The sequence below is a fragment of the Procambarus clarkii genome, chromosome 88 (assembly GCF_040958095.1).
Source record: "Procambarus clarkii isolate CNS0578487 chromosome 88, FALCON_Pclarkii_2.0, whole genome shotgun sequence".
In the NCBI taxonomy this organism is placed as follows: Eukaryota; Metazoa; Arthropoda; class Malacostraca; order Decapoda; family Cambaridae; genus Procambarus; species Procambarus clarkii.
In genome coordinates, this window is record NC_091237.1 from 11,515,131 (window position 1) to 11,527,309 (window position 12,179).

General features: G+C 40.3%; 2 protein-coding genes across 7 annotated transcripts in view; one reads left to right on the forward strand and one right to left on the reverse strand.

Annotated features, from left to right (window-relative positions):
- Positions 1–1,330, reverse strand: part of LOC123745884 (WW domain-containing adapter protein with coiled-coil wacky) — a 96,011-nt gene extending 94,681 nt beyond the window's left edge. For all 4 annotated transcript variants that reach the window (XR_011225695.1, XM_045726987.2, XM_045726986.2 and 1 more), the window contains exons 1-2: positions 1,152–1,330; positions 953–986 (exon numbers count right to left, since the gene is read on the reverse strand). Coding sequence is in view for 3 of the 4 variants with exons in the window: in XM_045726987.2 (XP_045582943.1) it covers positions 953–986; positions 1,152–1,192 (75 nt within the window). In the remaining variant the exon portion in view is untranslated. The remainder of the gene's footprint in view (positions 1–952; positions 987–1,151) is intronic.
- Positions 1,239–12,179, forward strand: part of Mt2 (methyltransferase 2) — a 54,431-nt gene continuing 43,490 nt past the window's right edge. Inside the window, exons 1-2 of one of the 3 annotated variants that reach the window (XM_045726991.2) lie at positions 1,239–1,392; positions 5,784–5,860. In XM_045726991.2, the coding sequence (XP_045582947.2) occupies positions 5,788–5,860 (73 nt within the window). In that variant the 5' untranslated portion in view covers positions 1,239–1,392; positions 5,784–5,787. Of the gene's footprint in view, positions 1,393–1,633; positions 1,853–5,783; positions 5,861–12,179 lie in introns of those variants that run through there. The other 2 variants (XM_045726990.2, XM_069317510.1) reach the window with 2 other exon arrangements.

The following is a 12,179-nucleotide window of genomic DNA, read 5'->3' on the forward strand; positions in this document are numbered from 1 at the left end:
CACACACAACACACAACCTTGCCGGCAACACACCACAAAAACTACATTCCAATGTATCTAAAATGCTCACAATAACTATAAAAACTACGTATAGTGCAAGCCACTGAAGCTCAAGACTGGCATACACACAACAAAACATTTAACTCTTTGATCAAGACGAGGGGAAAAATGATCTATTACATTCATACAATTATATACACCAAACTCAATATTGTATTCCAAAATATGACTATCACAATTTTATAAACAATAAACAGCTTTTCAAAATTTGACATGTTTAGCTTTAAAATATGTAGTCAGAAACCATATTCAAGTTTAAGGCAATTAATTTATTAAATTAATACTGTATGACTCAAGCCTTACTTTGTTGCAATACAGACAACTGAAGGTTGTCTAATTAAACCACTAAATTGCCTTCTTAAGTTATCATAAATCACTGAAGGACACTTGCAAATGTCTTGTCTTGTAAGTAACACTTACACAAATATACTAACTTTAAAGTACTAGTCCTCTCATGACCACCATAACAAAAGGTTTATGAACAACTATTACATAAAAAAAAATGTAAACACCATCCTCCCCCAGCCTGTGGCATAAACACTTCACTGGACAAACAAACAAACAATGCTCTCAGTTGTTCTTGCTCGGAAATGAAAATAAACAAAATATATATAAATACAAAAAATAAGATAAAGAGACGAGCAGGAGAGAGAAAAAAAAGGGCAGTGAGCCGTGGTGAATGTGCAGCCTTGTGTGTGTGCGCGTGTGTAATGTAGGCTAAACGTGTCAGGAGGAGCCCTGGAGGCGTGGAGGAGGCCTAGGCTGGGGGAGGCCGTCTTCCTGACGGGGGTGGGAGGATAAAACACGAGCATGGCCGCGTCGGCCAGGAGCCAGCAGCAGCAGCGGCGGCTGCCTACCTGGCCGCCTCTCTCCACTCACCACCACCTCTCACCTCGTAGCTGTGGGCCTGGTGCTTCTCGATGAACCTGCAAAGATACGGCAGGCATTACTTTATCGTCTTCGCCCCTCGTGCCGCTCACTTTCAGATTTCCAAACAAAAGGAGTGGCTGCATTCATGACAAACAAATGGCGGGCACCTAACCCTAGACCATCAGATATAGACGACCATATATCAACAAACTCTCACTTACCCATCGCTAATACGTGGTAGTTTCCTTGCATGCATTACCATTAATGCAATACTAGGAGGAAAACGTCTCAGGGAGGAGTAGGTTCAGGAAATCCAGCAGAAAACCAGCCAGCAAATCGGTTCCTTCAAAATTCTAACATTACGACGCCATATTACATACGGGGATCGCTCTTGGTAACTGACTGTCGGAGGAGGAACAACTGTGGAGCAACTCTCCCCGCTCCAACTATCGATCACTCTCGGTTTACACTCCCTTTCGCTTTTCATCTTTTCAAATCATTATTATGTTGAACTGAAATTAATTTTGCTTATATAAAATACCAAAATTTTATACAGTAATGGAATAAGTTGTTGATTATTAAATGTATCCGTAACTAATGCTGTATGTTATAAACGGAAAAGTTTGTGACGTTCTTAAAGAAAAGAGCATCGCTAAAGACGTCAACAGTATCTCTATTGTTTGTCCTTAGGAGGACTAGTTGCCAAATGGTAGTTTTTATAGTATTGAGGTCTGTTTATTATATAAATACACCAGCTGCTTATTGTTGTTCTCGTTGTCATGCCAGGAACACAGCTGGATTTTGGCAAATGTCAGAAACTGCTACAGATTTGTGTATGTTACTAACTTGAGCTTCTGTGTCATGTTATCTTGCACTGTCTGTGGTTATTGGCATTATTAATTTGGTCTAAGTTTATGGGAGGGTATGTCTTCAAATTATTATTTAGTGAAAATATTATTGATATTCTCTTCAGTAATTTTGTGCTTAATTTTGACACATTACACTTGATACTTTCCTTGTTCAATTGTAAAAGAGTTTTTAAGTTATGTTTTGACGTTAACTGCGTTGTATTAGCCACATATAATCGTGGGACACAGTTTGAACGTTGGGTTATGATATAGTAGTAGTGGTAGTAATACCCTTAAACCCTTCCTGTATTCTAAGTTGGTTCCAGTAAAATTAATAAAAATAATATACTTAGAAATAAAACAGAATTAAGGAACTGAATGCTAAACTCTAGTAACCTACTGGTCTAGTATCAAATCAAGGAATATATAGTATATCATGTTGTCGACATGAAAACATAATTGGATTTGCTATCTGTAAGAAAATGTATTGGAAGTGCATTGTAAGAGATCAAATCAGAGGTTTCAACAAAAACCATATGGGTAGAAATGAATGAGAAAATCCAAAAATTGCAAATTTTTCTTTTTCATTTAAAATACAGTAATACAATATGTATTGTCAGTCATAAGTCCCTTTCTGTTTTGGATATATAAGAGGATTTATAACACTGCTGACTGGGTGTACATGAATCACTATGAATTCTCTATTTATATTCCATAAAATATGCACAGAATGTGCTGAAAATAATATTGGATTATAGATAGGCATTTGAATTATATTTATGTAGTACACATTATGTTCCACAATACATCATGTTTACTTATATTTAGGTTTATATTTACTAATCACACATCTCCAAGCTCATGGAGAGAATCATAAGGGAGGGAATCATTCACTATCTTTCAGTGAACAATCTTGTACAATCGACACAACATGGGTTTGTTAAAAAATAGCTCCTGCCTTACAAACCTGCTCACATTTTTGGAAACAGTAACCAGCTACTCAGAGTAGCAGTAACCAGCTACTCCGGTGGATGTAGTACTGTATACATTTTGTTTTGCTTTTTGGTACCTTATCAAAAAGCCTTTGATAAGTTACCACATGAAAGACTGGTATAGGAAATTACAGGCCTATACAATGAAAGGTAAAATACTAGAATGGATAAATAAATGGTTGAAAGAAAGAATACAAAGGGTCATGCTAAATGGGAATGAATCTGGAGAAATGTGTTAAGTGGGGTACCACTAAGGTTCATTTCGGAGCCAACTCTTTTTATCATATACATCCTGAAGTGTGCGGCCCCAGCATAGAGCCTGTACCTTGTCAAGCACAGGACTAAGCTGGAAAAAGTTCAGAGGTATACCACTAAGCTAGTCCCAGAACTAAGAGGTATGAGTTACAAGGAAAGGCTGCGTAAAATGCACCTCATGTCCCTGGAAGACAGGAGAGGTCAGGGAGACATGATCACGACCTACAAAATTCTATGAGGAATCGACAGGGGTAAATAAAGACATTGTTTGACACGGGGGCGGGGTATGTGAACAAGGGGACACAGGTGGGAACTGAGTACCCAAATGAGCCACAGGGATGTTAGAAAGAACTTTTTCAGTGTCAGAGTAGGTAACAGATGGAATTAATTAAGCAGTGATGTGGTGGAGGCAGACTTCATACACAGTTTCAGATTTTGATATGATGAGCCCAGTAGGCTCAGGAATCTGTACACCAGTTGATTGACAGTTGAGAGGCAGGAACAAAAAGCCAGAGCTCAACCCCTGCAAGCACAACTAGATGAGTACATCAGTGACATAGATGAGAACATTTGAATATTTCAAACCACATCATAAAATTTGCAATGACACAAAGATTTATGGTAAAGTGGTAAATGATAATGATATTGAAGCCTTACTAAAAGATCTACATAAACTCCACAAATGGTCAGAAGACTGGCGAATGCTTTTTAACATCGACAAGTGCAAGACCTTTTATGTGGGACATAGCATCCCATGCCACATCTGCCAAATTAATAACATTACTTTGCAGCAGACTGAAGAACAAAAGGACCTTGGTGTCAAAATCTGCCACTTGCTGAAAGTTGCACAACAGGTAGGAGCAGCAGTCAGAAAAGCTAACCAAACCCTTGGAATAATCAAGTGTATCATTGATTTTAAATGATTTTAAGGAAAAGAAGGTAGTGACATTCTACTCTTCACAGATGCTGTCTTGTCGAATCTGCTCTGATACTCAACATAACAGACATGAACTCTAGTCCTGGCTGTGTTGCTGTTGACTCTTCCTTTTCACAGTACAGTTCATACTTAAGGGGCCGGGAAATGAAATTTTTCACCTTGCTCAAACACTTTCAAATTTTTTGTACATAATCTACTAGGCACGTGCTCCAACTTTGTCTAAATAATCACCAACGTAACTTGAAAAACAAGAAAATGAAAAATAACTATTGAAAATTTCAGAAATTTTCAAAAGAGCATCAAAGATATTATATATCACAAATTGTTCATTTGGTGTTATGCTCTCAGAAGAGCATATGATCTTCATAGCCCTATATAGTCATAATGGCTTGGCGCATTCTCCTATTTATTTTATTATTTGTTATTATTATAGAATTCAGTATAGTTTACTGTAAAAAAAATTGTTAATATGGCATTTGAAATATGTGCCAAATTTTGACCAAAAAATTAGTAGCTCCCAACATTTAACACTTAAACTGCACAAAACATCATATGATGTATGACATTGAGCTCAATTTTTTAAATTTTCTGAAACTCTTTCAAATGTTTTGTGCATAATCTACTAGGCAAATGCTTCAACTTTGTCTAAATGATACCAGTGTAACTTGAAAAACAAGAAAATATAAAATAATTATAAAATTGAATATTGAAAACTTCAGATTTTGAAATCGGCTGCAAAAATATAAAATACCACCAACTGTTCATTTGGGGGTTTTACGCTCTCAGAATAGTATATGATATTCATTTTCATATATTTAGAATATAGGTTTTCAGTATACTACTAGTAGTTTACTGTAAAAAAAAATTGTCAATATGGCATTTGAAATACTGTATGCACAAATTTAGACAACAAAAATTTATAACTCCAAACGTTTAGAATTTATGAAAAATCAATTCTATGGGGATTGTAGAACAGACAGCTGTGGGCACTATATGTAAAAATGGTGAGAATTGGTCAGAAACTAGATTTTTGCATACTGAAGTAAGTTGAAATTCTAGTGTATAGATATAGTTGAAGTTATCGACAATGAATAAGGCACTTCTAATTCATGAATTTACTTGTATGTTGTAATATACATTGTTTGACATTCATACTCAAATATGTGAAAGTTGTAGATCACTGTGTGTTGAAATGAAGTCAAGAAAAAATAACCCCCCAAAAAACAAAATATAGGGATAATTATAATAATTATAATGATTTAGGGGATATATTTAGGGTGTACTTTATATAAGTAAAATAGCCCTAATCTGGTCCCTAATCATCAAAATAACCTAAAGAAACAAGGAAAATAGAGTTTGAAATCTGTGAAAAAATCAGCCAAAAAAATATTCAAAGTCCCAAGTTCTGAGAGTTAGTTAGTTAGGTAGGGGTATGCATTCTCCAGGATGTATAGGTTACAACAAATTCAAATAACCTTCTGCAGTTACCTTTGTTGTTATGTTCTTATTTTCTTATTCTTACTATTTCCTTTATTACACCTTACCTTCCCTACCTTTGCCTTAACTTTCTTCCTCTAAGATTTTCTTCTCCTCACCTCTCTTCTGCCTATTTATTGCCTTCTCCTTCAATCATCACAATCGACTTGAGAATGGTCCAGGAAGGACCGAAACGTTGTCGTCCTTTCACTTGCCAGTGTGTGGTCTGGTCAACATTTACTGTTTGTATTGAAAATATTTTACACTAACATAAGAATAAAGATTAATGTGTCAGTGTTAGATAAATTGCATTATATCATACTTACACAACTTTCTCTTTTACAGAACCATGACACCTACTCGCCCATTGCGTATATTGGAACTATACAGTGGAATAGGAGGAATGCATGTATCTGCCAAAGGTCAGTTTTGTCTTGTAATATTTTGTTCACTAAGGATTTGAGATTCAATAAAAACCATATCTGAGAATAATATACAGTACAGTATTATGTTATTCTGTATTTATGTTTGCTAATAATATTACTAATGTACAGTGGTACCTCGGGTTACGAACCTTTCGGGTTACAAGCCCGATTTGTTCAGAAAATTTGAATCAAGATACGAACTTTGCATCGGGATACGAGTTTGTTGATACGTGTATGGCCGACCTAGCACGTGGTGGCATGACAATTGCGCCCAGTGACTATCCCGCCTGAATTCTTCACAAGAATTTACAGTTTTTTGTCAGATTTTTGGCCACTTTAGCATAAAAGTTGTTATTATATATCTTTCCACGGGTCCCAAGAAAGCCAGTGGTAAGGTTCATCCTCCAGGCTTGGAAGATGCATTGTTGAACAGATTTAATTTTCTCACAATAAAGTTCCTTCCTTCTAACACCACTCCTCTAATTCAGCCTATAGACCAGAAAATCATAGCGAATTTTAAGAAACTTTATGAAAGGGCACTTTTCCGGAAATGTTTTGAAGTGACTGAAGCCACAAACCTCACCCTCAAAGAGTTCTGAAAACACCATTTTAACATTTGTAGTTCTTTAAAACTCGTTAACAAAGCCTGGCAAGAAGTGACTCAAAGAACCCTGATCTCTGGCTGGAGAAAATTGTGTCCTGAATATGTGTCAGAACTAGACTTTGACGGGTTTGAGTCTGTAAATGAAGTGCATATTGTTGAAGAAATTGTTACTCTGGGCCGGAAAATGGGCTTGGAATTGGATGGTGCTGATGTGGAGGAGTTGGTGGAAGAAGACCTGACCACTGAAGAACTCCAAGCCCTTGAAAAGGAGCTGCAACAAGAGGCAGTTGAGGATATTTCTTCAGAGGAGGATGAGGCAGAAGAGAATATCCCCTCCTTAACAATTAGGAAGTGGTGTCAGATGTGGGAAGAAATGCAAACTTTTATTGAAAAGACTCGCCCAGAGAAAGCCGTAGTAGGTCGTTGCATTATTCTTTTCAGTGACAGTGTGATGCCTCACTACAGACAAATGTTGCGAAAAAGGGAAAAACAATTTTCAGTGGATCGTTTCATTGTGAGAAAATCAAGCAGTGAGCCACAATCAGGACCTAAGCAAAATGTGCCATAGAGTGCACTCCAGAAAAATCTTCACTGCCTGATGTTATCATGGAAGGGGACTTCCCTTCCAAACAGTAACACCTCTCCTCCTCCCCCCTCCTCACCATCTTCCATACGCCAACAGGAGTCATCAGCAAGGGTAAGTAATAACTTGAACATACTTCTGTAGTGTAGATTTGGGTGAATGAGGTATAAAATTTACTTTATTTACTTTGAAGTGAAGTTTTTGGGGAGTCAGGAACCGATTAATTCATTTCCCATTATTTCTTATGGGCAAATTTGCTTCGGTTTTTGAATTTTCGGGTTACGAACTGTCTCCAGGAATGGATTAAATTCTTAAACTGAGGTACCCCTGTACCTGTGATATTTCTAAAATATCTTATTTATTAGATTACTCAACGCAAAGCTGCTATTAGGACAATATCCAACTCTGGCCCCAGACATCACTCGGTATCCCTACTCAAATCTCTGAATATGTTAGACATTAAGTCACTGCACATTCTCTCATGTGTATTATACATATATAAAACACTAAACTGTAATGCCAATCCTGACCTCAAAAGCTTCATAGAAGGTTGTAACAGAACCCATGAGCACCACACCAGAAATAAATACAGTTTTGATATTCCTAGAGTACGACTTAATCAAACTAGAAATGCTCTACAAATCAAGGGACCCAGATTGTGGAATGACCTTCCCAACCATGTTAAAGACTGTACCTCTCTCAACCAGTTTAAGATAAAAACGAAGCTATACCTAATAAATTCCCTGTAACCTACCTTACCCCTCTAATGTCATCCAATGTCTGTTTTTTTTTAAAGAGCGCTGTTTGTCGACAGAATTGTATTTGTGCTGCTTTTTCAGCTATGTTTTCATTCCATGTTTTCATTTTACTCTTTATGCTCAATTAGTATTAAGCTTTAGTCATTTAAGTTTTTTATGCCCGAAACGCTTTGCGTAATAGTGGCTTTAGGCATTGTATGTACTAGCCCTAACTATAAATCCATCACTCTCTGTAAAATCTCTTTTATGTATGTACCTTACCTAAATAAACATTTTGATTTTGATTTTGATTTGATTTTTTGATTATATTAATTTGTTCTTGTTATAAAGTTCGTTATTATGATTTTGTAATTCCGTCCTGATACCTGTGATTAGTGTTATTTCAGATATCATGTAGGGAACCAAGTTAGTTAAAACTGAAAACCGATTTAGGTAAGTTATTTACCTCCAGCTACTTAAATTTAATCAACTTGCAGTGCTTTCACTTATGAAATTATTGGAGCAACATGAATCAATTAATGCTTTAGATTTGTGTTCATTTACTGTAACTTCAGTGGCTTCATGTGAGAGGCTTTGCAAAAATGCAATTGTAATAGCAAGAAGAGTAGGATTGTACAATGAAGCAGTAGCACTCACATATGTTTTAGACTGACAGATTTTAGCATACAGTAATGTCCTTTCTTGCTGCAGTTATGACAGTACCCCCTCATGTGATGGACACATATTTCTGATAACAAATACAAATACTGTATAGCAGTCCCCTGTGGTGTATTGGTAAAGCACTCGCCCGGCACTTGGCAAGCGTTTTGGCTTGGGTTTGTATCCTGGCCGGGGAAGATTGACTGGGCGTCAATCCTTAACTGTAGCCTCTGTTCACCCAACAGTGAATGGGTACCTGGTTATTAACTGATTTGGTGGGTCATATTCTGGAGAAAAATTTGTTTAAGGACCTGCCCAAAACACTATGCGTGCTAGTGGCTTTACAAGAATGAAAAACTCTTGTATATATAAATAAAAAAAAATTGAAAGTTAAAAATAAAATATACAACACAACCACCATAGAAGTAACATTTCTTTTTGGCAGTGTAGACAGTAGCTAGTGTATGATTCTCATAGTCTAGTCCTTCTTTTCTGAGGGGACCCCCATCAGCTCCCTGAAGCTATCAAGTGCCATACTACTAGGTGTCATATGTTATGGAGTTCTATTGGCAGGGGCCTAACAGCTGAGTGGACAGCGCTTCAGGTTCGTAGTCCTGAGGTTCCGGGTTCGATCCCCGGTGGACGCGGAGACAAAATGGACAGTTTTTTCACCCTGATGCTCCTGTTTCCTGGGGATGTGTAACAAAAGGGAGGCCTGGTCGAGGACCAGGCCGCAGGGACGCTAAGCCCTGAAATCATCTCAAGATAACCTTAAGATATACCAGGGATCACGAGCTAGAACCTGGCCCCCCTCAGGGATGTGCAGGGAGCAATGGCCTATGAACACTTTAAATTTAAAGTTTATCATCTTTGCCACCACCAGGGAAGCACCCAGAAAGATAAGTGAATCAAAACAGACTACAGTACTGCATGATTTAAAAATGAGGCCGAAGCCCTAACATTGCTATAAAAACTTAAGAACTTCCCCACAATAAAACAATAAAAATTTAGTGAAGCTAGGCCCCCACTAGTTTACCCTTGTCCCCCCAAATGAGGGGGGGGGGCACTAGGGAGTAAAGTCTAGAGTAGGGAGGGAGCTGGCCTGGGTCAGCTAGACCCCCCCACCATTCAATTTTATCTGGACGTCTGTGCTTGGTAGTAGACTGCTCTCTGGCTCCGGTCTCCCAATTTCAGGTGGTGTTTTGCCTTTGAGGTTGTCCTCATATGCAAGTGTTGTATGTGAGCCAGGAGTTTAGTGTACTGGAGCTGCATGTGCTCAGGGTTTGCTTCCCTGTGCGCTGTGCAAGTACAGTACTACCCTTGCACGGTCAAGGTTATCTTCCCTGGGGCATTCGAACAACACTTCTGTTAGGGAGCTTCCTCACTTGAGGTAGTCCTTGCCCTTCAGGTAAGTTGGTGGTCTGGGGCTGACTGTCTTTTCTCGGGTTGGGAGTGTTTATTGGCTGGTGAGGGCACACTGATCTGTGCAACCAGTTAGTTAAGACAAGGTGCACCGACGTTTCTCCCATGCTGCTCGTTTGGGAGCTTCCTCACTTGGGGTAGTCCTTGCCCTTCAGGTAAGTCAGTAGTCTGGGGCTGACTGTCTTTCCTCAGGTTGGGAGTGTTTATTGGCTGGTGAGGGCACACTGTGGTCTGTACAACCGGTTAGTTAAGACAAGGTGCACCGACGTTTATCCCATGCTACTCGTTCACTGCGGTTTGGGCTTGGGGGGGGGGGGCTTTGATTTCTTGTTTTCATCTGCATTTTGCCTGTTTTTGTTTGGGGGCTCTGCATATTGCCTTATTAGGCTTGCCTAGGGTGTGCACTGTTGAACCCTCTTGCTGCCCCCATTGACTTTACCTTTGGCTTCGGTAAACCAAAGGTAGCTTGGCTTACCGAAGCTTGGTTGCCGACAGGGTTTACCATGTGCCTTTGGGCGCTCTGGACTCATCTTTCTGGAGGTATCCTTCCTCTCGTATTTTCCCTTGCAGAGGCGTTATGAGGTTCCAGAGTCATTCTGGCTAGCAGACTGTTTATTGTTTTCCTTTGGAGGTTGGCACTGGTTTTACTGTACCCACAGGCTTGATTGGCAGGAACACACTATTGTGTTGCAGGTTTTTTTGGGGGAAGGAGCCTCTGTGGGGTCCCTCAGTGCATGCCCTGCCGTTCTCCGTGACATGGGTCTTGTGCAGCTGCATGCTCAGGTCCCCTATCTGCCGGCAGCCTTGGTTGCTGATGACCTTTGTTTGCACTAGTTCTTGTTTGCACTAGGCGTCCATCGTACATTTCCTGAACCACCTTCAGCTTTAACCCAACCACTTGGGCTGGACGGTAGAGCGACGGTCTCGCTTCGTACATGTTGGCTTTCAATCCCCAACCCTCCAAGTGGTTGGGCACAATTCCCCCCTCCCCCCCCTGTTCCATCCCAAATCCTTATCCTGACCCCTTCCAAGTGCTACATACAGTAGTCTAGTCATCATGACATGGCGCTTCTGATAGTTCCCTTCCCTACATCGAGCTTCATTCTGATTGGCATTCGAATGATGTCGGGGCGCTTAGTAGGGTTCCTTTTGCGGTTTTTGTCGGCTGCCTCTGTGAGTTGCCGTCCTGTTTCTGATTTGCTGTGTGTCCGGGGTGTCGGTCTCAGCCTTCTCAGCGGGGCCAGTCCAGGGCTACACCTATATTTGGTTGAGGTGGGTCCTCTGTGGTACCAGCAGCCAGATCAAATGAGTTTCCACCCACCTCTTCTCCTTTATCATCTGGTCAGCATCGTGCTCACTCTACTTAGAGGCCTGGCTCTCGTGAATCGTGCTGGGCCATTCGCGGATTGCCCCTTTGATAGAGTGGTGGGGGGGTGATCTTGTTTGGTTTCCCCACTCTTGGCTATGCGATTTGTGGGCTTTTCGGGTTGTTTTTGCAGCCTGTGGTGCAGCTGATCGGTCCTGCCCCCTCTAGGGCTTTAGGGGTAGGTTACCTCCTTCTTGCCTTCGTTAGGTCATCTTGGAGTGTGTTGGCTACAGACATGGTCGACAGAACGTTGTCTCTTCGGTGGGTTTCCTCCTTGTTTCCGGTCCAGAAGCAGGACTGTTTGGATTCCAGTTTATTTTTTTATCTTTCATGATTGCACTGGTTCATTCCTTGCCCCTCGTTTCAGATGACTCCATTGTCCTGGGTCCATCTCAGTCGCAAGACGGGTGTTTGGATGATTCCTCCAGGACGAATATTGTCACATCCTTATCCAACCGAGGTTCAGGAATTGCATCAGTTTTGTGGTGGGGCGACAGGTTTTCCTCTTAGGTCTTCCTGGTTGGACTGAATTTGGCCCCTTATGTTTTTACCCAATTTACTCAGGGTCCTGGAGGCCTGTCATCATTTGTTAGGTGTTCAGGTGTTATCCTACCTCAACAAATGGCTGGTGTGGGCTCCCAGCCAATCTGTCTGCTAGCCAGGGATCTGGTTCTTTCCCAGCTTGCTAGGTTTGGTAGAAGTCCCAGTTTTCTGCACACCAGGGCATTACCTCCTATAAACAGAAGTGCACCTCTAGGGTTAAGAGATTCTTGTTTGCTCTCCCCTTCATCTGTAGGGATGGGGAGGTTCTGTTCCTTTGGCCCTATTAGGCAGTTTCTTTCCTGCCTTCTCCTTTTCTGGTGAAGAATGAGTCAGCAGGCTTTCTGGAAGGGTCCTTTGGTGATTGATGCTTGGTTCAGCCAGGGGTACACCATTTGTTGTCT